The sequence below is a fragment of the Patagioenas fasciata genome, chromosome 3 (genome assembly GCF_037038585.1).
Source record: "Patagioenas fasciata isolate bPatFas1 chromosome 3, bPatFas1.hap1, whole genome shotgun sequence".
In the NCBI taxonomy this organism is placed as follows: domain Eukaryota; kingdom Metazoa; phylum Chordata; class Aves; order Columbiformes; family Columbidae; genus Patagioenas; species Patagioenas fasciata.
The window spans coordinates 125,427,271-125,451,748 of record NC_092522.1 but is presented as its reverse complement, the minus strand read 5'-3'; the positions used below and the strand labels follow the sequence as shown (position 1 = coordinate 125,451,748).

The following is a 24,478-nucleotide window of genomic DNA, read 5'->3' as shown; positions in this document are numbered from 1 at the left end:
TCGTTTTCATAGCTGACATCCCTGAGAGCTCCGAGCGCCTCTGACCAGCTGCCCATTGATTTGGTCGCGGGGGCTGAGGCTCTGCCCACGCACACCTGGCTGGCGCTGGTGCTGCCGGGACGCCGAGCAGAGCGCTGCGCCACGCGTGTCCCGGTGTGCGCACCCAGAGCTCCCCGACGCCAGAAGCCACATGTGGGTGTCCCCAGGCGCGTGGCAGCGGTGCCGGAGCCGCGGGTGAGGCTCCTCTGCAGCCAATCTCCCGCAGATGCCCAAATCGCAAATATTTAGTAAATACACGCGAGGCCAATTGCAAGTGGAGTAAACAGCGCTGTGGAAAAACAGCTAATGATCCCCTCTGTGGTTTTTGCTGTGCCGGTGGAGGCGAACGCCCCGATGGGGCTGGAGCAGCTCTGCTGAGCTCCAGGGACATGTCCTGTGGCTCTGGAGCCTCACGGGTGCTGCTGTGTACACCAGTTAGGATCCCAGCAGGTCTGTTGTGTGTTGCCTTCTCTCCTAAGAAAGAAGCAAAGCGTTCTGCTCTCAGACCGAGGCCCATGGCGTCTGTTTCGTGCCACCCCAGCCCCTTGCTCTATCTGGTAGTGGCACCACATAATCCCCCCAATAAACTCACCAAGCTCCGGATTAAAAACAGTTCGGCTCTTTGTTCCCACTGCCCTCAATGGAGAAGTCACAGTTATAAACCGGGTTGATATTTTACTGCTAAGCAGTAAATTCTCGGTCTAAGCCCCGCGCCTTGGCAGCTGTGAGTTAATAAAGCCTTTCATGTACGACAGCGGCATCGCGGTGCCGTTGCGGCGAAGGGCTCGGCGTTGCTTCCATAAATCACGGCGCTCGGGACGCACAGCTCGCTTCTCTCTGGGCTGGAGCCCGCGGGCAAACCTGCCCAGAGCAGCTGCCTGCAGTGCAGCCGGGGCCTTTCTGCTCTCAGCACAAGAGCGTGGGATTAATTGCGGTCTCCTACTTGAGGATACGCAGCTACTAAAAAAGGCTCCCTTGAAAGTATCTGAAATCATTTGGTTTGTGTACATTAGGAAGAGCATGAGTTATCCTCAGCTGATGAGAGTCGGCGGGATTGAACGCGCGTTGTCCCGGAGGTAACTGTGAGAACAGACACCTCCTCCAGCCCCGGGCTCCCCGATTTAGCCGCGGCATTGTGCCGGAGCGCTGGTGAGCCAGCGCACAGCGCCCACGCCGCGCTGCCTCCGCCTCTGCAGCGCCCGAGAACCGCTCGGGGCCGGGGGACTCCGCTCGGGTCACCCGTCCCGGAGGGGCCTCCCGAGGTGCGCTGGCTGTCCCCGCTGTCCCCTCTGGTGCTGCACCCGAGCGCTGGTACCGGTTTTACTCCAGCCGAGCTCAAAAGGGCGGGCGGTGCTGGTCCCGGGGGGTGCGATGCTGCTGGGGCCGACTCGGCCCTGCAGAGCAGGTTCAGGACCCGCGCAGCTGCCGGGCTGCAGGTCACGGCCCGAGTTGTTAGAACCGCGTTTGGTTTGGTCGGTGATCCCTGCCCTCGCGTTAAGGACACGTCGGTGCCCGTCACCGGGTGGGCAGGGGCTGTGTGACTCCCGGGTGTCAGAGCGGCAAAGAGAGCAGGTGTTTATAGATCCCTTTGGGTCAGATAATCAAAGTGCTTCGGGTTTTCAAACGGTGCCTTTTATTGCAGGTTTTCCCTGTCTCTTTGCTCCCCGGCGTGTGGGGTGGGCAGGGTGATAGCCCCGCTCGCCATGACTGTTACCTGTTTACACAGGGCTCACCGAAATGTTGTGCGGAGAGATATGAGCCCCCATCTGCAGAAGAATGTGACCTTCTGCTCCCACTCTCTGCTGGTGAATATGAGCCTGCCCATAAACTCCCTTCAGCTTAACCGGAGTTAAATATAATGACCCAGCGGCTCTCGCCTGTCACCAGCTGGGTGGCTTTGCCCACACAAGGTGTCCAGTGACACCAGTGGGCAAAGCCTCCAACACCAGGAGGGACCCTCCGAGGGCCTCCCCTCCCCGTAAACCCTTTTCATTGTTCGTGCTTGATTTGAGCTCAGCCTAAGAGCCCTGGCCTGCTGCCCAGCCGTGCTCCAGCTCACGCTCCACGATCTCTGATCATCCCGTCAGGCTGGAGTGCGGACCTTTCTAACACCGTGCTGGGGAAAGGGTGGTGGTGCTGCCATCCAGCTTCTCTTTGGGGGTGGTCAGCAGGTCAGAGAGGTTCTCCTGCCCCTCTGCTCTGCCCTGGGGAGACCACCCCTGGAATATTGTGTCCAGTTGTGGCCCCTCAGCTCCAGAAGGACAGGGAACTGCTGGAGAGAGTCCAGCGCAGCCACCAAGATGCTGAAGGGAGTGGAGCATCTCCCGTGTGAGGAAAGGCTGAGGGAGCTGGGGCTCTGGAGCTGGAGAAGAGGAGACTGAGGGGGGACTCATTCCTGGGGATCAATATGGAAAGGGGCAGTGTCAGGAGGATGGAGCCAGGCTCTTCTGGGTGACAACCAGTGACAGGACAAGGGGCAATGGGTGCAAACTGGAACACAGGAGGTTCCACTGAAAGAGGAGAAGCAACTTGTTGAGGGTGAGGGTGGCAGAGCCTGGCCCAGGCTGCCCAGGGAGGTTGTGGAGTCTCCTTCTCTGCAGACATTCAAACCCGCCTGGACCCCTTCCTGTGGAACCTCAGCTGGGTGTTCCTGCTCCGGGGGGATTGCACTGGATGAGCTTTCCAGGGCCCTCCAACCCCTGACACTCTGGGACTCTGTGATTCTGTGATCCCGAGCTCCCGTCCTCCTTCTCCTCCAATGTCAGCTGTGCCTGCAGAGCCGGTTCTTCCTCGCCCCAAAAAGGTTCTCCACGTTCTCTCACCTGCTTGCCTCACATGCACTTTTTTTCTTTTGTTTTGAAGCAGAGGAAGAAGACGAAGAAGAAACAGAAAAAATGCAGAATGGAAAGGACCAAGGTAAGGGGGTGTAGCTGTAGATGGGCTATAGGGCACGTTCTGATTTGCTGCTCTGCAGGAGCTCGCTTTCCCAGCTCCATTTCATAGAATCACAGAATCATTTTGGTTGGAAAAGCCCCTCAAGATCATGGAGTCCAACCATAACCCAGCCCAGCACTGCCCCATGTCCCTGAGAACCTCATGTCCGTCTGTCCAGCCCTCCAGGGATGGTGACTCCAGCACTGCCCTGGGCAGCCTGTTCCAATGCCCCACAGCCCTTTTCAGGAGGAGCATCCACCGTGGCTCGCGCTGAGGTCCCTCCGGGTTTCTCCAGCCCGTGTGTTCGGCTTTCAGGACCGTTTTCCCGCTGGGAGCCGCTCTGCTGCGGGCGATCCCGCGTGGGCAGCGCCGTGCTCGAGCGCGGTGGCACCGGGGGTCCCTTTCGGCTCCCGGCTGCAGGTCCCCAGGTCACGGCTGCCTTTGGTGGCCCCACAACACACGCAAACGGAGCCGCGTGGGGCTGGGAGCCGTCGGCGCAGGCGTGGGGCGCGCGGGTTGGGGTCTGCAGGGACCGGCTCCTCCTGCCGGCACCGGCGCCGCTCCCGGACCTCGCTCGGGGCTCTTGGCTTCTGCCTCCTCTGCTTTAAGCAAAGCGTGAGAAGCGGACTTGGCCAGGTTTGAGTCGGCCCAAGCGTTTGCCTCATTGAGCCAGAACTCATTTCAGCATCAACAAACTGGACATTTTTACCCTTTTTCTGTTTCACGCGCGTTTTCCCCCGGCAAAGCGGCGGTGGCGGGGCTCACATTTCTCCCCAAAAGAGCTTGTTTTCCGGAGTTTTCCTGTCCAGCCAGTTCCGCAAAGCCTTTGGGGGTTTGGAAAGGCTTCCTGGTGGTTTGTCCATCGGTATTGCACATTACAAGTGTGTATGGAGAAGTGCATCGGTAGTAGACCTTGTAAGTTTGTAGGATGAAGTGCAGTGAGTTTGATTTTAGCTGAAACAGGAGCTTTCGAAGCGGAATCGCGCTGGCTCTGAATCACAGGGCTCGCTTTGCCCCAGAACATTCTTCTTCAGTTAAATATTTTAGATGCTTAGCAGATGCCCCTTCTGCTTTTTGCCAGAAGTGCTTTGTATCTTGCGTGGGAAACGGTGAAAGGGGGATTTGGAAGAGCTGAAATATGATGTATGGCAGTGGAGACGTAGTGAGACAAATCCGGCTCTGTTACTCATTGCAGCAGCGCTGGAGTTTGGGGGGGGGATGGAGACGTGTAACCAAAAGCAGAACTTGGTCCAAGAGCCTTTGTGTGGAATGTAAATATTATCCCTGCCGGAGAGTGAGTGGTTCCTTAATGGCACAGAGCTAGCGACGAAACTGCGGCAGAAGACTCGAGGAATGGCCGCTATATAAACGGAGCCCTCCTGCAGACGCCAGCGCACACGTGGGATAGGGCTCTGGGCTTTCTGGGCTCTCTGCTCAGCCGTGGCACCCACGGGGACGCGTGTCCGGGACGCTGGGGTCCCCACGTCACTCCGGCCTCTCCACGGTGACTCTGCGCCCCCGTCCCTCCTCCATCCTCTGTGCGCAAGGACGAAGATCGCCCGCGGCTCCTGCGTCCCCAGCTTCTGCGCCGGCGTGGACAGGGCGACGCTGCTCCTCGCGGGGACACGGCTGCACGTGTTTCCTAGGGACAGCATCGCCCTTGGGCTCCTCTGCGACTTTCCTCACACACTTGTGTCATATTTCTCCTAATTAATCAACCCCAGAGCTCGTTTCCCCACTGGAGAGGCTGACGTTCAAATGCCGGATGAGACTGAGCAACCTGAGCTGGTGAAGATGCTCATGGCGGGGGGGACCAGATGAGCTTAGAAGGTCCCTTCAACCCAAACCATGCTGTGATGCTGTGATGCAGCAGGGGTGTGATGTGGCTGTAGCAGGATGAGATCATTCCTGAAGACTCCAGGTTGGCTGCGTTGGTTTTGGCTGGGATTACAAAGCAAGCAGCATCTCCAGAGAAGATGCTTACGCGGGTTTCCAGGCTGCAGAAGAGCCCGGTTGGGAGCTGGCAGAGCCATCTCCATCCAGTCGTGTTCAACGTCACCCCATGGCGTTCAGCCAGCCTCGGCGCTTTGTGGTCCCCCTTCGTGGCACGTGCTGTGACGTGTCCATCCATGGCAGGGCGTTACTGCCGGTGGGACACCCGCTCAGCAAGGGCTGTCCCCGTGGGCCGTGGTCCTGCCGCCCCTCTCCCAGACACGGTGCTGCTGGTGGTGACCAGGAGGAGAACTCGTGGGGATGTCACCTGAATTGAGACTCTACATGTATTGGTTCTTTGGACTTTGTAACCCCCAAATCACTAGAGAAGGGACTGAAGTGCTGTGATCCACTCTGTCAGATGGCTGGAAGGAAGCACTTGGTTTGCAGCCCCATCAGATCTGTTCAGCCAAAAAGAACCGAATTGAAATACTGATGATGATGATGAAACCTGGAGTCCGTGCAGCCGTCTGCCTCAGGGAAGCGCATGTGATCCCAGGATGTCAGGGGCTGGAGGGGCCCTGGAAAGCTCATCCAGTGCAATCCCCCCATGGAGCAGGAACACCCAGCTGAGGTTCCACAGGAAGGGGTCCAGGCGGGTTTGAATGTCTGCAGAGAAGGAGACTCCACAACCTCCCTGGGCAGCCTGGGCCAGGCTCTGACACCCTCACCCCCAACAAGTTGCTTCTCTTTCAGTGGAACCTCCTGTGTTCCAGTTTGCACCCATTGCCCCTTGTCCTGTCACTGGTTGTCACCCAGAAGAGCCTGGCTCCATCCTCCTGACACTGCCCCTTTCCATATTGATCCCCAGGAATGAGTCCCCCCTCAGTCTCCTCTTCTCCAGCTCCAGAGCCCCAGCTCCCTCAGCCTTTCCTCACACGGGAGATGCTCCACTCCCTTCAGCATCTTGGTGGCTGCGCTGGACTCTCTGCAGCAGTTCCCTGTCCTTCTGGAACTGAGGGGCCACAACTGGACACAATATTCCAGGTGTGGTCTCCCCAGGGCAGAGCAGAGGGGCAGGAGAACCTCTCTGACCTACTGACCACCCCCTTCTAACCCACCCCAGGTCCCATTGGCTTCCTGGCCACAAGGGCCCAGTGCTGGCTCATGCTCACCCTGCTGTCCCCAGGACCCCCAGCTCCCTTTCCCTACACTGCTCTCCAACAGTTCGTTCCCACCTTACACTCAAGAGCTGTGATGAGCTCCTGGAGGGCAGGGCAGGGTCCATCCCGGGCAGTTTTGCGGATGACCCCAACCAGGAGCAGCAGCTGGTCCGGCAGAGGGTCCCGCTGGGGACCGGGACAGGCTGGGGAGACGGGAACCTCGTGGAAAAACCGAGGAGCAACAGGTACAAGTTACTGCTGGGAAGGTTCCGGTTGGACTCAAGAGGAATTTTTCCCAAGGAGAAGGATCAGCCATTGGAATGAGCTCCCCAGGGCAGTGGTGGGTTCCCCAACGCTGGACACGTTGAAGATTCAGCTGGTCAGGGCTGGGCCAGCTTGGCCAGACCAGGGAAAGGTTGGACCAGATGAACCGTGGGGTCCCTTCCAGGCTGGCGCTGTGTGATTCTGTGTTGGTTCGTGCAGCTCAGCACGGAGAAGTGCAAAGTCCTGGGAGCAGCCCCGGGCACGGACGTGCTGGAGGGGACCCGTCCGGAGAGCAGCTTTGCAGAGGAGAACCTCAGCGTCCTGGGGGACACCAGGGTGACCGTGGGGCAGCAGCAGGTCCTTGGGCACAGCAGGGAAACGGTGCCCTGGGCGGTGCTGGGCAAAGCATCTGCAGGGCGGGGGGGGACGGTCCTGCCCTCTGCTCAGTGCTGGGCTCCCCAGTACAGGAGGGACATGGGCAGACTGGAGAGAGCCCGGTGACGATGGACGCCTTGTGGCATCTGTCCCATGAGGAGAGGCTGGGAAAACAATGTGTACACATACCTGATGGAAAAGGAAACTGAGCCAGAACTGTGGTGCCCGGTGAAAAGAGGCCCTGGGCACAGGTGAAATACAGGCAATTCTGTTTAAGGGTAGAAAATACTTCTTTACCGTAACGGTGGTCAAGCAGCAGCACAGGTTGGAGGCTGTGGGGTTTGCACCAGAACCTGCAGCCCCCGTCCCGAGCAGCCTGGTGCTGCGGGGGGCTGGATGGGACCGTGTCCGGCACCGCTGGGTTGTGGGTTCGGGAAGATTGGGAGCGCTTTCCTGTTTACCCACCGAGGACTTGCCGTGTACCCTGTGCCGCGGAGCTGTCGTGGTGCCGAGCTGCGTCACCCACGGGGCAATAGGGGATGGGGAGGGCAGACGTTTCGTTTTAGAGGAGGACATATTGCCCAGGTCCTAACGGTGCCCCTGTGTGTTGCAGGTTAGCTGGACGGCCGCCGGCTGCACGGCGATGCAGGTGAGCACAGGGCTGTGTTTAACGCCCGTCTCTGCAGGCACCGGGCAGCGCCCTGGTCACCTCCTGCCCTTGTCCTTTACCTCCTGCTTCTGCACGAGGTGAGGGACGTTCCCCGCCTGCCCGTCGCTCCGCAGCCCTTCCAGAGCACGTCAGGTTTCCCTTGCTAAGACCCGGTTCTGTTCCTGCTGCAGACAGCGGGAAAACACCTTTAGCTTCAGCGGGAGCAGAATGGTCTCCTGGTTTAGTAGTATTGCTTCCACAGCGAGGGGCCTCGGCCGGGAAACGGGGCCCTGCTGCACTGAACGCTGCCCAGATGTGCTGAAAAGATGATCCCTGCCCTCAAAGAGGCACCGCTTCAAGTTATAATACGGCACAACAGATGGACGGACAGACAGGTGGCGGGAGAGCGGCCATAGTGGTGAGGGAGGAAGCCTGAGCCCCTGGTGACAGTACCTGAGCCCTTGGTGACAATACAATGCCTGAGCCCCTGGTGACAATACAATACCTGAGCCCCTGGTGACAATGCCTGAGCTCCTGGTGACACTGCCTGAGCCCCTGGTGACAGTGCCTGAGCCCCTGGTGACAGTGCCTGAGCCCCTGGTGACAGTGCCTGAGCTCCTGATGACAGTGCCTGAGCCCCTGGTGACAATACAATACCTGAGCCCCTATTGACAATACCTGAGCCCCTGGTGACAATGCCTGAGCTCCTGATGACAATACAATACCTGAGCCCCTGGTGACAATGCCTGAGCTCCTGGTGACAGTGCCTGAGCCCTTGGTGACAATACAATGCCTGAGCCCCTGGTGACAATACAATACCTGAGCCCCTGGTGACAATGCCTGAGCCCCTGGTGACAATAAAATACCTGAGCCCCTGGTGACAATGCCTGAGCCCCTGGTGACAATAAAATACCTGAGCCCCTGGTGACAATGCCTGAGCTCCTGATGACAGTGCCTGAGCCCCTGGTGACAATACAATACCTGAGCCCCTATTGACAATACCTGAGCCCCTGGTGATAATACAATACCTGAGCCCCTAGTGACAATACCTGAGCCCCTGGTGACAATACAATACCTGAGCCCCTATTGACAATGCCTGAGCCCCTGGTGATAATACAATACCTGAGGCCCTGGTGACAATGCCTGAGCCCCTGGTGACAATGCCTGAGGCCCTGATGACAGTGCCTGAGCCCCTGGTGACAGTGCCTGAGCCCCTGGTGATAATACAATACCTGAGGCCCTGGTGACAATGCCTGAGCCCCTGGTGACAATGCCTCTGAAGAACCTGAATAAGGTCCTTATCTCCCCACCTGAACAGCCAGGGTAGGCACTGGTGGGTTCCCACACTCCCCAGACCCTGGCTGGGGATTCGCCGTGGCCACAAACCCATTGTCCACGTTCCCGGAGGGTTCTCCTGGCACAGACCCCCTGTGGACACACGTGTCGTCAGCCAGAAAGGGACGGGGACCAGCGCAGCGTCACCCCCTCTCCAGGACCTTCCCACCGCAGGGTGTAGGAACCAGACAGGAGAAAGTCTTTGACCCTCAGCTTCCCAGACCCAGCCCACAGAGATACTGGGCCAGAATTAGTCCCGATGGATCTGAAACACAATTTTGCATGATAGAACCAGCACGTTAGAAATTCAAGTCCTGCCTCATCTGGGAAACAATCCGGTAACTCAAGAAGGAGGGAGGTGACAGCGTTAGGGAGGAAGGCAGCAGAGCAGAGCTGCTCACACTGCCCGTGCGGGGCGTTTTCTGGAGGCCCCTTCAGCTCCAATGGCTTTGGAGCGAAGGGTGGCTTTGTTCGCTCACCCCGAGCCCCAGTCTGGGGGTGACGAGCCCAGCGGTGCCTCCAGCACCGCCAAAACCTGGTCCTGATGGGCGCTAAACTACAGACGACCCGAAGTGCCAGAGAGAAAAACTGCTTTCGGGGCTCTGTATTCTCCAGAAAGAACGAAAAAAAAGACACGTTAGTGAAAGGCAAAAAAGTCCTTTAAGCTGCGATGGTTCTTCTGGTTCCTCACGTTCCCGTTTGTGGTGCCGGGAGCTGTGATGGGGCCTCCTGGGCCTGGCTGGTGGTGGCGCCGGCCAAGCCGCCCCGGTGGCTCCGGTTACCCTCGGGTGATGGAGGGGCTGGGACGGGCAGTGTCCTCAGGCGTTTCTGTTGCCAGACTTTGGGGCACGGAGCCCACTTGGCTTGCCAAGTCCATGTGTCGGCTCACGGGCCCTCGCTCGCAGGGCCTGGGGACCCGTGCGCCCGTGTCCCGGCGGATCTGGGGATCCCTCTGTCCCCCGGGTGGTCCGGTGAGGAGCTCTGGGCTCGGCAGGACACTCGATGGTCAGGGGGGTCCTGCAGGTTTGTCCCACCCTCGCTTGCCCCGGCGATGCCGAGCGCCGAGCAGCAGGTTCCGGAGGTGCCGGGAGAGGAGCTTGTGCGGCTCTCCCGGCGCTGACCGCGTGTTTCGGTGATGCAGGCACCGAGGGTCGCGCTGGCGCCCGAGACGTCTCCCCGGCCTTTGGAAGAGGCCCGTCCCAGCTGATCCATCCACCATCGTGCGCCTGTGACCAACCTCCACCACCTGCCGACGAGAGCGGGCGCCCCGCGGGCCCCGGCCTCGGTCACTGCATGCTCCAGCGTCCTCCTGCGGTCACCAGCGGCCATCGGACAGTGCCCCGTCAAACTCAGACATCTGTGGAGCTTTAAGGAAAGGAAAAGACAAAACACAGAAGGAAAGCCAGCGCTCCCGCTCCTGCCGAGGTACCGATCTGGATCGATCGCCTCCCAAACGGTGTCATCGTCGCCTCACACGCTGGTTCCTCCTTCTCGCCCCTCGGTGTGCATGAAAAAACGGGTGTCGAGCGTCCCGGGTGCCTGGGACACGGAGGGGGTTCTGCCTCCAGAAAACCCCCCATCCCACAGCGCCACGCTGCCCACGGTGTCCGGCTGCCGCCGCGTGCTGTGTCACTGTCACCCTGGCAGGGCCGCGCGGCCGGCAGAGCAGCACCGGCCACCAGCCACCGCGCTCCGGCGTTCCCGGCTCCGCTGCCCTTCCGACTGTTAGAAAAGGTCCCTTTACAAGCAGGGAATTCAGGGACAACCGCTCCTAGGCCGAGGTTAGCGTCTCCGTGTTCATTTTCAGGAGGCAAGGTCGGTTTTGCTCCAAACGGAGAGACGAGCCGGTGGTGCCGGGCGGCTGGCAGCTCAGCGCCCAGCCGCGCCGGGCTTTGCTTCCGCAGCCGCTTACAAAACACGGCCATCGCTTCCAATCAGCGGCGGCTTCTCCTTTCCTTGGTGCTTGGGAAGGTTCTTTTTAGTGGAAGGAGCTGAGTGCCCTAATGCATCTATAAATATTTATCAGGGGTGATGAATGGGAAGGAGCGATAAACCCTGAAACCAGCCCTCGGCTTCTCATCCTGCCGGAGCCGATACCGCGGCGCTGGGCGGCCGGTGCTGGTCGGGCACCCACAGCCCTTGGGGAGAGAGAATAAACAGGCGTGCTGGCCGCAGCTTTAGTGGGATATAAATATTGTGAATGAGCTGTCAGGAAGGACGGGAAGGTGGTGATAACCTGCACACCGGGCGCCTTTCGTGGTCGTCCCCGTGCGCTTACGGCTTTGGCTGCGGCTGCGGGAGGTTTGAGCACCGGAGGCGGGGATGGGAGACCCCAGCAGCTGAAGGTGTCCCCTCCGTGGAGGTGCTGGGGATGGGAGACCCCAACAGCTGAAGGTGTCCCCTCCATGGAGGTGCCGGGGATGGGAGACCCCAGCAGCTGAAGGTGTCCCCTCCGTGGAGGTGCCGGGGATGGGAGACCCTGGCAGCTGAAGGTGTCCCCTCCATGGAGGTGCCGGGGATGGGAGACCCCGGCAGCTGAAGGTGTCCCCTCCATGGAGGTGCTGGGGATGGGAGACCCCGGCAGCTGAAGGTGTCCCCTCCATGGAGGTGCCGGGGATGGGAGACCCCGGCAGCTGAAGGTGTCCCCTCCATGGAGGTGCCGGGGATGGGAGACCCCAGCAGCTGAAGGTGTCCCCTCCATGGAGGTGCCGGGGATGGGAGACCCCGGCAGCTGAAGGTGTCCCCTCCATGGAGGTGCTGGGGATGGGAGACCCCGGCAGCTGAAGGTGTCCCCTCCATGGAGGTGCTGGGGATGGGAGACCCCGGCAGCTGAAGGTGTCCCCTCCATGGAGGTGCCGGGGATGGGAGACCCCAGCAGCTGAAGGTGTCCCCTCCATGGAGGTGCCGGGGATGGGAGACCCCAGCAGCTGAAGGTGTCCCCTCCGTGGAGGTGCCGGGGATGGGAGACCCCAGCAGCTGAAGGTGTCCCCTCCGTGGAGGTGCCGGGGATGGGAGACCCCGGCAGCTGAAGGTGTCCCCTCCGTGGAGGTGCCGGGGATGGGAGACCCCAGCAGCTGAAGGTGTCCCCTCCGTGGAGGTGCCGGGGATGGGAGACCCTGGCAGCTGAAGGTGTCCCCTCCATGGAGGTGCCGGGGATGGGAGACCCCGGCAGCTGAAGGTGTCCCCTCCATGGAGGTGCTGGGGATGGGAGACCCCGGCAGCTGAAGGTGTCCCCTCCATGGAGGTGCCGGGGATGGGAGACCCCGGCAGCTGAAGGTGTCCCCTCCATGGAGGTGCCGGGGATGGGAGACCCCAGCAGCTGAAGGTGTCCCCTCCATGGAGGTGCCGGGGATGGGAGACCCCGGCAGCTGAAGGTGTCCCCTCCATGGAGGTGCTGGGGATGGGAGACCCCGGCAGCTGAAGGTGTCCCCTCCATGGAGGTGCTGGGGATGGGAGACCCCGGCAGCTGAAGGTGTCCCCTCCATGGAGGTGCCGGGGATGGGAGACCCCAGCAGCTGAAGGTGTCCCCTCCATGGAGGTGCCGGGGATGGGAGACCCCAGCAGCTGAAGGTGTCCCCTCCGTGGAGGTGCCGGGGATGGGAGACCCCAGCAGCTGAAGGTGTCCCCTCCGTGGAGGTGCCGGGGATGGGAGACCCCGGCAGCTGAAGGTGTCCCCTCCGTGGAGGTGCCGGGGATGGGAGACCCCAGCAGCTGAAGGTGTCCCCTCCGTGGAGGTGCCGGGGATGGGAGACCCCGGCAGCTGAAGGTGTCCCCTCCATGGAGGTGCCGGGGATGGGAGACCCCGGCAGCTGAAGGTCTCCCCTCCGTGGAGGTGCCGGGGCCCAAAACGCGGCGCAGGAGGGTTCGGAGGGGTTCATGTCCCGGGGACGCAGGTTGCGCACGAGCCTGGGTCACAGCGCGGCGTCGCGTTTGCTGCTGTTTTCCTGTTACTACTCGCTCCACAACTCTCTCTTCTTGCTTTGGCTGCCACCGTGGCAGCCGGGGTAGCGGGGACATCGGGGCTTGGTTCAGAAAGCCCGGTGGGATGGACGGGGTTTTGTGGATAGACGTGTTAAATCGCAGAATTGTAGAGTGTCCTGGGTTGGAAGGGACCCACGGGTCATCGAGTCCAACGGCTGTCCCGGCGCAGGCCGGCGCGGCCCCGCGTGCCGCGTCACCTCACCCGCGGTGCCCTTTGTTTTAGCCAGAAAAGCGGTTTAGCAGATGTTTTCTATGATCGCAAGGTGGGTGCTGGTGCTGCCGGGGGACGGCGTTTGCTCAGGATGAGACCCTCTGTGTCCCCCAATCCACGGGGTCCTGGCAAGGCCGCGGTGCTGCTGGCACAGCCCCGGTAACCCGCACCCTGTCGTGCACGGTGATGCAGGGCGCCCGCAGCCGTTCTGCACCCCGGTGACACCAGGCACCTGCTCCGGTGACACGCCGGGACAGTGCAGAGGGGACAAACCCCCCAGCAGCGCAGCTTGCTTGTGGCTGACCTGAAAGCTGTGTGTGAACTGGTGTTTGCCTTCAGAACAACCGCCTTAACCCCCCAGAGGAACGGAACAGTTCAGGCCAGGCCTTAATTCCCGTCCCCAGGCTGCGTCCTGCTCCGGCGTCACCGCAGCCCGGTGAGGGTGCAGGTCCCAGGCTGGTGGCACCAGCACCGGGCTCAGCCCCATACCAGAGGCTACCAGTGAAAAACAAGTAACCGCAGATGCGCTTCTTCCCGTTCCAATTTGGGGTTTATTTTATGCAACCGGCCGGTCAGTTTTTGTCAGGAGCCCGTAATGGGAGCCACCAGCAAAGAGCGGGGCCGGACCAGAGCAGGGCAGCACCCCGAAATTCAGATTCGCAATGAAACTTTGCAACTCCCGCAAGGCCAAACCCACCTGAAGATGTGACAGAGCCCCGTCCCCGCACTGGCACCCCCGGCCGGGGCCGCGGTGCCAGGGTTCGTGCCAGGAGAGGGAACCCGGTTTGCACAGGTAGGACCGCAGACACTGCCCGTGGCAGCAGAGGGACCCCCGGCGCACTGGGGGCTCTGGTTCCCTGTTCTGGCACCGCCGGAGCGAGCGGGAGCCAACGCGGCTGGACGTGCGGGAGCGTCCCCAGCAGAGCCCTGCGGACTGGAAGCCATGTTCTGTCACCTGCCAAATACCCAATAAACTCATCTCATCCCTGGGGGGTGTCGCGTCCCTTCTCCGCGTGGAAAATCAGAGGTGTTCGTGTAAAAAAAGCCAGAAAGAGAACGGTTTCTAAGAGGACACGAGCGCTGCAGAGCAGCGGGAGAGCAGCTGCGGCCGTTGGCAGCGGCAGAGCCGGCGCATTACCCGCATTGGTCATGGCCGCGGGTCACTGCGAGCAGACAGAGCCACCTGTGTTGGGGGCCGCGGCGCCTGCCACATCTGTGCCATCGGCTCTGGGCTGCTCCGCCAGATGTTCCCCCCGCTGCAAACCCTGCGCTGCCCGGCACATCTGGCAGAAAGGGCGAGGGAGGGTGGGAATCACTGGGGTGGGGGCACTGGTGCGTCCTGGAGTCTCCGTACCCTCCCAGGGAGCCGGGGTTTGGGTGGCGGGTGCCAGAGCCCCCGGCAGAGTCCCCTGCAGCGGTGGGGCTGTTGTCTCTGCCCTGGAGAGCTGGTGATGGCGGGCGCTCGTGCCCACCCAGCCCCGCTGCGCTGTGCCGGCGCTGCCCCACGGCCACAGCGGCTCTCGCAGGGGCTGCCCCACGGCCACAGCGGCTCTCGCAGGGGCTGCCCCACGGCCACAGCGGCTCTCGCAGGGGCTGCCCCGCTTGGTGAAGCATCGCATCCACCGCTGGACCCTCTGCCCGCTCTGGGGGTGCCCATGGCGCAGAGCCCCCGGCAGAGCCGCCGGCGGGGCCGCGCTCTGGGGAAACCTGACCCCCAGGAATCCACGGCTCCACGGCCGCAGATGCGTCCCCTCCGCTCCCGGCCCCGATTTGGCACCGGGCCACCCGGCTCGTTTGTGTCAGGGATTAGGGGCACTGGTGGGAAAGACACGGACCCTTCCCAGCGCCGGGGGGTCCCGGCTGGGACCTGGGGCGGCTTCGCGCTCCTCAGCCGGGGTGGTGGGAGCCAGAAGCACCCGGGGAGCCCAGCCTGGCTTCGAGGGGCACGGACCGAGCGCCACTGCACGCCCCGCTGTGCCACCGCAGCACCGGCACGCTGGTGACCCCAGCTCTTCCGCAGGGAGCGGGCGATGGCCGAGCGCGGCGGGGGGCCAGCACGGCATTACCGGCACTGCCGGGCTCCGCACCCAGCCCGGTGTGTGCCAGGGAGCGGTGGGTGCCGCATCCACGCTGCCCAAGACCACCCAGGGACAGGGACCATTGGTGGTACCAGGTGCTGGTACCACCCGCATCCCCCCTGCATCGTCCTCGGGCCTCCCCCACTGGTCATTCCCATCCCCACGTTGGGGGGCTGGGGCAGCACCCCCTGCCCTCAACAGCCCCCCTGAGCTGCCCATCGCCGAGCACCCCCCGGCTGGCACCTTCGGCGCCCCAGACCCCAGCGGCTGCACCCGGGACATTGTCCCCACCGGTGGGGGAGGACTGTTTGTCTGGCTCCCCTGCGCCCACGCAGCCCCGCAGAGGAGGGTCCCCAGCGCCGGTCCCACCCCGCAGCACCCTGTGTCACCCCTGGGACCCCGGGTCCTGACCTGTACCCTGCCAGCCACCGCCTGGGGACACTGAGCCACCGCGTTGGTCCCGTTGTGCCGGGAGGGCACAGGGACACCGAGCTGTGCCAAGACACGGCCCCGGCCCCGACACCGCCACCCAGGGCAGGGAGGGTCCCCCTGCCCTGCACCCCGTCCCGTGGGGGTGCCGCGGGCGCTGGGTGGGCAGGACCCGCGCAGGCAGCAGCCCGGGTGGCACCTGCGGCCCCGGCCCCTCCCCCCGCTTGGGCTGTAGGTGACGTTTTCACACCTCATTATCGCGGTATTTAACCCCAATTACCCCCAGCTGGGAGGTCAGGGCCTGCTCAGGTGGGGCAGCAGATGGGCTGAAGCCCCACGGAGACCCCAGGGACCCCATGTGCCCCACAGAGACCCCCAATGACTCCCTGTGCCCTATGGAGACGCCAGGGACCCCGTGTGCCCCACAGAGACCCCAATGCCCTATGGACCCCATGTGCCCCAGAGACCCCTGTGGCCTATGGAGACCCCCATGGTTTCTGTGCACCCCAGGGACCCTGTGTGCCCCATGGAGACCCCAGGGACCCCGTGTGCCCCACAGAGACCCCAATGACTCCCTGTGCCCTATGGAGACCCCCATGGTTTCTGTGAACCCCAGGGACCCCCTGTGCCCCATGGAGACCCCAGGGACCCCGTGTGCCCCACAGAGACCCCAATGACTCCCTGTGCCCTATGGAGACCCCCATGGTTTCTGTGAACCCCAGGGACTCCATATGCCCCATGGAGACCCCAGGGACCCTGTGTGCCCCACAGAGACCCCCAATGACTCCCTGTGCCCCATGGAGACCTCAGTGACTCCTTGTGCCCCATGGAGACCACTTGGTTTCTGTGCATCCCAGAGAGACCTCGGGGACCCCATGAGCCCCACGGGGCTGATCTCCGGGTGCCCCTTGCCATCCCACTGCAGCCATCACCGGGAAAGGCCGAACCCACAGTGCCCACCACGCTCCGGTGCTGCGGCACAGCCCGAGCTGCAGCCAGGACGGTGCTCGTGGCACCCAACACCTCACAGCGCGCATGGCCAGGACCGGGGTTTCTGCACCCGTCCCAGCCCCAGGCCCCCCTCTGGGCAGCCCCCGGCGTGGTCCCTGGACGTGGGACAGGGCTGGGGACACCCGGTGACCCCTCGGTGATGGGGCCTCGTGTCAGCAGCCGCCCTGGGGCTGCTCGGCGTCTGCCGGTTAATGGCCACCATGGCTCCATCCCTCACCACCACCAGATTTGGTGTGACCCACACCCCTCCTCACCAGCACCCCCCTCTTCCTCCTCCCCACCCATGATTTATGGGGGAGGAAGGGGAGTGGCGAGCGTGGTTGTATCGGTTATCGGTGGGCGATCGCAGGGCAAACACGGCGCTGGGTGGGACGCCGAGGGAGCGGCCGCAGGTGCCGGGAGCGCAGCACGGTGCCTGTCCCAGCCGGGGGCTGCGGCCCCTCCGGGGGGCCCGCTCCTCACCGCACCCGCCCCCGCACCCCCGTGGCACAGGACGGCTGGTGCCGCGCACACCGCTGCCATGTGCCACACGCTGCGTGTCCCTGGGGACGGGCCACCGCCACGTCCCTCTGGCCATGGTGACATCATCCATGTCCCTTGGAGTCCCTCTGGCCATGGTGGCATCATCCACATCCCTTGGGGTCCCTCTGGCCATGGTGGCATCGTCCACGTCCCTTGGAGTCCCTCTGGCCATGGTGGCATCATCCATGTCCCTTGGAGTCCCTCTGGCCATGGTGGCATCATCCACATCTCTTGGGGTCCCTCTGGCCATGGTGGCATCATCCATGTCCCTTGGGGTCCCTCTGGCCATGGTGGCATCATCCATGTCCCTTGGGGTCCCTCTGGCTATGGTGGCATCACGCCTGTATCCCCACAGCAGCTGTGGGGCCAGAACCATGGGGCGGGCCCCAGATCAGGGGTCTCAGGCTTTGCTTAGTCTGGGGGTGCCCAGGTCCGGACCCCAAAACGAAGCAAATCCCCCGCAGTGAGGAGGCGATGGGGCACAGGCAGCAGCAGGAGCTGCCCCGAGCGCGGTGGTGGCCGGGCTGGCGGCATCGGCAGGGATGAGGGGCAAAGACGAGACCCCCCCAGCGGCCCTGCCTTGTCCCGGGGGTCCTGCCCTGCCAGCACGGCCACCGCTGCCCTTGTCACCCCCACGTCACCCCCGTGCGGCTCACCGGGGCTGGGAAGGGGAAGGGATGGGTGCCCTGGCCCAGGCAAAGCTGCGTGCCAGCCCGGCACACCTTGCACCAGCCCGGCACATCATGTACCAGCCTGGCACACCACGCACCAGCCCGGCACACCATGCACCAACCCGGCACACCCTGCACCAGCCCGGCACACCATGCACCAGCCCGGCACACTGCATGCCAGCCCAGCACACTGCGTGCCAGCCCAGCACACCCTGCACCAGCCCGGCACACTATGTACCAGCCCAGCACACTGCGTGCCAGCCCAGCACACCATGCACCAGCCCGGCATACCTTGCACCAGCCCGGCACACCATGCACCAGCCCGGCATACCTTGCACCAGCCCGGCACACTGTGTGCCAGCCCAGCACACCCTGCACCAGCCCAGCACACCTTGCACCAGCCCGGCACACCGCGCACCAGCCCGGCACACTGCATGCCAGCCCAGCACACCCTGCACCAGCCCAGCACACCCTGCACCAGCCCAGCACACCATGCACCAGCCCGGCACACCGCGCGCCAGCTCAGCACCACCGCAGGCTCCCCCTGCACCCAGGCAGGACCAGCTGCTCTCCCCCCACGGCAGCGCTGACGAATCGGCTGACCGTGTGTCACCGGCTTCATTTGGCACCCGCCTTCCCAGCGAGATTAATTAATCCAATCCCCCGGTCCCTGGAGGGAGCCAAATCAAACGGCACCTGTCACCAGGACCTGGTGCCGCTGCTCCTCGCGGTGACGAGGCCGCGCTGCCAGGGGGACCCTGGGGACCCCAGCTCTGCCAAGGACTGCGGCATGGACGGTGTGGTGAGCACCATGGCCAGCCGGGATGAGCCTGGCAGGCAGCGGTGCAGGCAGAGGCACAGGCAGTGGTGCAGGCAGCGGTGCAGGCAGAGGCACAGGTAGTGGTGCAGGCAGTGGCACAGGCAGCGGCGCAGGCAGCGGTGCAGGCAGTGGTGCAGGCAGAATCACAGAGGCACAGGCAGCGGTGCAGGCAGCAGCACAGGCAGAGGCACAGGCAGAGGCACAGGCAGAGGCGCAGGCAGTGGCGCAGGCAGAGGCACAGGCAGAGGCACAGGCAGCAGTGCAGGCAGAGGCACAGGCAGAGGCAGAGGCAGCGGCACAGGCAGCGGTGCAGGCAGAGGCACAGGCAGCGGCACAGGCAGAGGCACAGGCAGTGGTGCAGGCAGAGGCACAGGCAGCGGCACAGGCAGAGGCACAGGCAGTGGTGCAGGCAGAGGCACAAGCAGAGGCAGGGGCAGCGGCACAGGCAGCGGCACAGGCAGAGGCACAGGCAGAGGCACAAGCAGAGGCAGGGGCAGCGGCACAGGCAGGGGCACAGGCAGAGGCACAGGCAGCGGTGCAGGCAGCAGTGCGGGCAGAGGCACAGGCAGCGGCACAGGCAGCGGCACAGGCAGAGGCACAGGCAGCGGCACAGGCAGCGGCACAGGCAGCGGCACAGGCAAGCAGCCCATCCTGGCCGCACCATGCACGGGCCGGGAGATTTGCGGCTGGGAAAGGCCAGGCCGGGAGCCGCTCCTCCAGCCCAGGCCCTGCCTGCCAGGCCGGGATTTAAGCCGGGATAATTGCAGCTATTGGCAAAACTGGAGCCACCGGAGGAGCTGGGGGGCAGGGGGGCCATCGTACCCAGGGATGGTCCCACATCTCTGCCGGGATTTTGCCTGTTCCTGGGTGTTTAAATCCCCTTTTCCTCATGTTTTCCTCACCCGGCTTCTGTCCGGCTTTCACAGATCCTCCCTGAACATCCGGCCTCCCTCTCCCCGGCAAACGCCGCATCCCCCCCGCTCAGCACCGGCACCGGCACTAAAGCCACGTTCCTGCCCATTGGTGCAGCTGCTGCTTTCCGTGACCGAGCAGCCCCGGGAAGGTGCCAGGTTTGGTCTGTGCCGCTGGCACCCTGGCCCCGCGGGGAGCGCCGGTGCTGGGCTGCAGTTCCCTCCCCGGCGCAGGGTGACGTGGGGAGGGACACTGGGGACAGTGGGGACAGTGGCAGAACTGGGAATGATGTGGAGACGATGATGCGGGAGCACAGGACAACGCGGGGGTGGCACCGGGAGCAGTGGGGACAACGTGGGGGACGATGCCGGGAGCACCGGGGACAATGCGGCGGGGACGCTCGCGGTGCCGCTGGCACAGCCGGCGCGGGGGCACCTTACAGCCTGGTCCGGGAAGCAGTGGCAAAACCCGGTAAATGCTGTTGGCATCAACTTTTCCGTGGAGGTTTCACAGCAAAAGGGATCAAATCGGTTCTGGTTTTGGTGCGAGGGCCATGTGCCATCCTGGAGCTGCCGGCAGGAGCCGGCACAGGGCGAAACATCCCAGCGGGTGAGTGGTGCGGGAAGCGCCGTGCTGAGCAGCACCCGCCATCCGGATGGACGGACGGACAGGGAGCGACGCCACCACCTGCAGCCCGGGTCCCTGGGAGTTGCCGGTGCCGCCGCTTCCCCGGCTCCAGCCCCACTGCCGGCACCCACCGCGGCAGAACCACCGGAAAACACGGGGAACACTGCAGGGTGAGAAACCTTCCTGTCCTGCCCCGGCCCACCGGGAGTGCGGTGTTGGTGGCTTTCCAGCCATATGTACCCACAGCCATAGGTACGCCCAGCCATAGGTAGCCCCAGCCATATGCACACGCGGATGTACCCACATGCACCCATGTGCAGGTATAGGTACCTCCAGCTATACCTAGATGCAGATATTCCCATATGGAGACAGACCCTTCTATAGATGTACCTATGGGCAGGTGCACCTACCGGCAGACATATATGCTATATGACCTGTAGGATCCGCTCCGGTGACCCCGTGTTGGCGGGTGGGTTGGTCTGGATGATCTCCAGCGCCAGCCAGGCTGGGTTCTGTACCCAGCTCCCCATAGGTGCAGCTATACCTGTGTGAGCCGCACCTCTGGCACGGTGCACCGCACAGCACCACGGCTGCCTGCACACGCACCTGCCTGCACACATGTGGGGAGTGCGGCTGTGCTGGGGTGCGAGCGCGGCTGTGTCGGGGTGGGGAGCGCGGCTGTGCCGGGGTGCGAGCGCGGCTGTGCCGGGGTGGGGAGCGCGGCTGTGCCGGGGTGCAAGTGCAGCTGTGCCGGTGTGCAAGCGCGGCTATGGCGGGCAGCACTGCGGTGAGGCCAGGGCTTCAGGACACAGAAGAAACCCCTGCAGCGCGGCAGCTTCCACCGGAGCCAGGAGCAGGAGCCGACATGCAGCAGTCGCAGCAAACCGAGCAAGGTGGCAACACCGGCATCGCCGGCACCCCTCGTTGCGGCTGTGGGAGCTGGCTGGGAAAGCCCTGGCACAGCCTGCACCATGGCTGCAGTGTGGGGTGTCCATGGAGAAGGGGACACAGGGGGCAGGGCCGGGGTCACCGCAGCCATCACTGGTTCCAGCATCCTGAACCAAGAGCCTGCAGGCGCGGTTGGGAGAGCCGCCCGCGTGCGGTGGCTCGGGGCGTTGGGTCACACTGGCCGGGGGAGCGGAGGCTCCGCGGCTCGGCATGGCAGCGCACCGGAGGAGAGCTGCTGGGAGGGGGGACGGCAGCTGCCGTCACCGCGGCACACGCTGCGCCAGCCGGATCGTCACCGGATCGCAGGGCAGCCTGGGGCGCCGGGAGCAGCTGCAGAAATGGCTTCTGCTGGGCAGAGCTGCGGCAGCGCCTGTGGGGAGGGCACCAGGAGAGCGCGGCCACAGCGCGGCCACAGCGCGGCCACAGCGCGGCGAGGCTCTTCACCTGCAGCCGGGGCCGGGGGCAGCCGGGGTCCAACCAGCATCCCAGCACAGCGCCAGAACCGCGGCTCAGCCGGCCAGGCTCACTGTGCTGGTGCGCTGGTGCACCATGAGCTGCCACCGGGCTCTGGCTATGCTGGCACAGCTGGGAGCTGGGCAGGTCCCTTACCTGACGTGCCGCGGCGATGACACGCTGCTGGGGTCTGGCAGCACTGCCGGTGGCTCCCAGCGCGGTGCTGGGGCCGTGCCATCGGGAATGCAGCACCGGCTGCTGGCACTGCTGCCAACCCATGGGACCATGCCTGTGAGGTTTGGTGGGGCCATGGCAGCCCCGGCCCAGCCAGTGACTGCACCCTGGTTCAAATGCTTGTGCCAGGTCTGCTGCTGCCGGCACAGAGTGGGCACAGCAGGCACTGCCACCGGCTGCACCCGGGCAGGTACCGGCAGCCGGCAGGGCCAGGCAGGGTTTGGCAGGGTTTGGCAGGGTTTGGCAGCTCCAGGCCGGGGGCACCTGCCCCTCCCAGCCCAGGCCAGCAGCACCCATGGGGGCTCCCGAGGGAGCCAGGAGGAGCAGCCGTTCCCACAGTGGCGCAGGAGGCGGCCCCGTTAAGTCAGGGGAATGCAACATTAATTATTATTATTAATTAATGTCTTATTTTACAGTGCCCCCATGTGCACCAGGAGCCTTCCAGCAGCGCAGGCGCGGGGTCCCCGCGGGGAGGGCTCCTCTGGGGGCCGTGGCCGGCGCGGTGGAGCGCGGTGGCTCGGCACAGCCGGGGCAGGAGCGGGGCTGCCCAAGTGCGCCGGGAGCTGCCAGGGGGTGCCCCGGGGGTCCACGGGTGGCAGCCTGGGACCCTGGACACCCGTCCGGGCGGTGCGGGGCTGGTCCTGGGGCAGGCAGCTCCCCCCGAGGTCACCCCATCCTCAGCACCCGTGGGCGCTGCTCTCGGTGTGCAGCCCATGCCTGGCGTGCGCGGTGTTGGGGGCGGCACATTCGGCATCCCCAGGTGCCCACCATGGCTGGGGAGACACAGCAACCTCCCCCCAGCTCCCCAGAAGCCCCTCCGCCAGTTCAGTGCTGGCCCACGGCTCTTCTGGGGTCTCCGGTGGCCTCGTAGCCCAGCCCCAAGCCCCCGATCTTCGGGCACTTCCCCGCCAGGACAGGGCAGATCCCATTTTCCCCCAAACCTGCTGCCAGCTGCAGTTCGGTCCCAGCCGTGCCCATCTCTCCGGTTCCCCCGGCATCCATGGCACTGCTGGAGCCGCAGGAACCTGCATCAGCCCCCGGGAAAGCTCCGGTGTGTTCACAAATCACCACACTCACAGACACCCCAATGGCCGAGCCTGCGGATCCCTTGGCTGCTTCCTGAGCCTCCGTGGTGCGTCCGTGCCCGTCACCGGGCTCCGAGCCTCTCCAGGCTTCACCACGCACCGCCCCGCGGGGAAGGTGCCCCCAGGACACTCGGGTCCCCGCTCGGCCCTGGTGTCCCTCTGGCAGCCCCTGGCTGGGTGAGGAATGTGGGGAGTCCCTCCAGCCCACCAGCACGGGGCTGTTGTGGGGAGCTGGGGTGTGGGGCAGGGGTGGCCAGTGAGCCCAGGCTGAGCAGGGGGATGTGGGACCAGCCCTGGGTGGGGGCACCGGGCTTGGGCACCACAGGAGGGCACAGGGGGTTCCCTGCCATGAGGCAGTGCCAGGGATCAAAGAATCATTGAAGCATTTTGGTTGGAAAAGATCTTTAAGATCATCAGCGATTAACACAACACTGCCAAGGCCACCACAGCCCCATGTCCTGAGAACCTCATGTCCGTCTGTCCAGCCCTCCAGGGCTGGTGACTCCAGCACTGCCCTGGGCAGCCTGTTCCAATGCCCCACAGCCCTTTGGGGAAGAAATTGTTCCCCACATCCAACCTCAACCTCCCCTGGCGCAACTTGAGGCCGTTTCCTCTGCTCCTGGCGCTTGTTCCTGGGCAGCAGAGCCCGACCCCCCTGGCTCCAAGCTCCTTTCAGGCAGTTCAGAGATCAGAAGGTCTCCCCTCAGCTCCTGTTCTCCAGCTGAACCCCCAGGTCCCTCAGCCACTCCATCACACTTGTGCTCCAGCCCCTCACCAGCTCCGTTCCCTTCTCTCCGGTGCCAGTGGTGCCCATGGCTGAGCTCTGCAGGACGCACAGAGCAGGGGGCAGGTCCGCACAGCGCTGCATGGCACAGCCGGCACTGCCCAGCGTGGCTGGCTTCGGCATGGCGCTGCATGGCTCAGCATGGCCCACAACCACGGCACACGGCACGGCTTGGCACGGCACGGTCCAGCTGACACTGCACAGCCCCAGCTGGCACTGCACCCCACTGCATGGCCCTGCACGGCCTGATACGGCCTCAAACCCCTTGGCTCAGCAATAGCCTTTACAACGTGGCATCGCATGGCACGGCTCGGCACACAGCTCAGCCCTGCACGGCGTGGCACTGCATGGCACAGCTTGGCACTGCATATCCTGGCACTCCTCAGCTCGCCATGGCACAACTTGGCACTGCCAGCATGGGCTGGCACAGCTTGGCTCGGCATGGCACTGCTGGGATCTGCCCAGCATCACATCACCCGGAGTCCTCAGCCCAGCTCAGGGTGGCTCTGGCCCAGCACTGCACGGGACTGCTGGGCTTGGCTCAGCTTGGCCCAACCCAGTTTGGCCCAGCCCAGTTTAGCCCAACACAACATGGCACAGCCCAGTTTGCCTTTTCTTGGCCTGGTCCAGCGTGGGTTGGCTCACTGCGGTCTGGCCTGGCTCAGCGCTGCATGGCCAGCGTCGGCTCAACCCCGTCTGGCCCAGCCTGGTTCAGCTCGGCTCAGCTTGGCACTGCATCACCCAGCCTGGCTTGGCTTGGTCGAGCATGGTCTGGCTTGGCACGGCACAGCATGGCTTGGCACAGCACAGCTTGGCTTGGCATGGCTTGGCTTAGCTGGGCTCAGCAAGGCCCAGCCTTGCCCGGACAGGCCCATCCCAGCTGAGCCACGAGCACAGCCCATCCCGACACCGCCTGCCGCAGTGTCGGTCCGGCCCGGCTCGGCTCGGCCCGGCTGGGCTGGGCCCGGCGCGGCGGGGCTGGGCTGCGCTCAGCGCGGCCCGGCGGGCGCTAGGACCGCGC

The 24,478-nt window shown here is 64.0% G+C and overlaps 1 protein-coding gene across 21 annotated transcripts in view; it reads left to right on the top strand.

Annotated features, from left to right (window-relative positions):
- DTNB (dystrobrevin beta) overlaps positions 1-13,872 on the top strand; it is a 190,323-nt gene extending 176,451 nt beyond the window's left edge. For 8 of the 21 annotated variants that reach the window (XM_071807234.1, XM_071807229.1, XM_065833708.2 and 5 more), the window contains 2 exons: positions 2,902-2,955; positions 9,833-13,872. In XM_071807234.1, coding sequence (XP_071663335.1) covers positions 2,902-2,955; positions 9,833-10,062 — 284 coding nt within the window. In that variant the 3' untranslated portion in view covers positions 10,063-13,872. Of the gene's footprint in view, positions 1-2,901; positions 2,956-7,320; positions 7,357-9,832 lie in introns of those variants that run through there. The other 13 variants (XR_011738581.1, XR_011738580.1, XR_011738578.1 and 10 more) reach the window with 13 other exon arrangements.
- Positions 13,873-24,478: the final 10,606 nt, after the last annotated feature.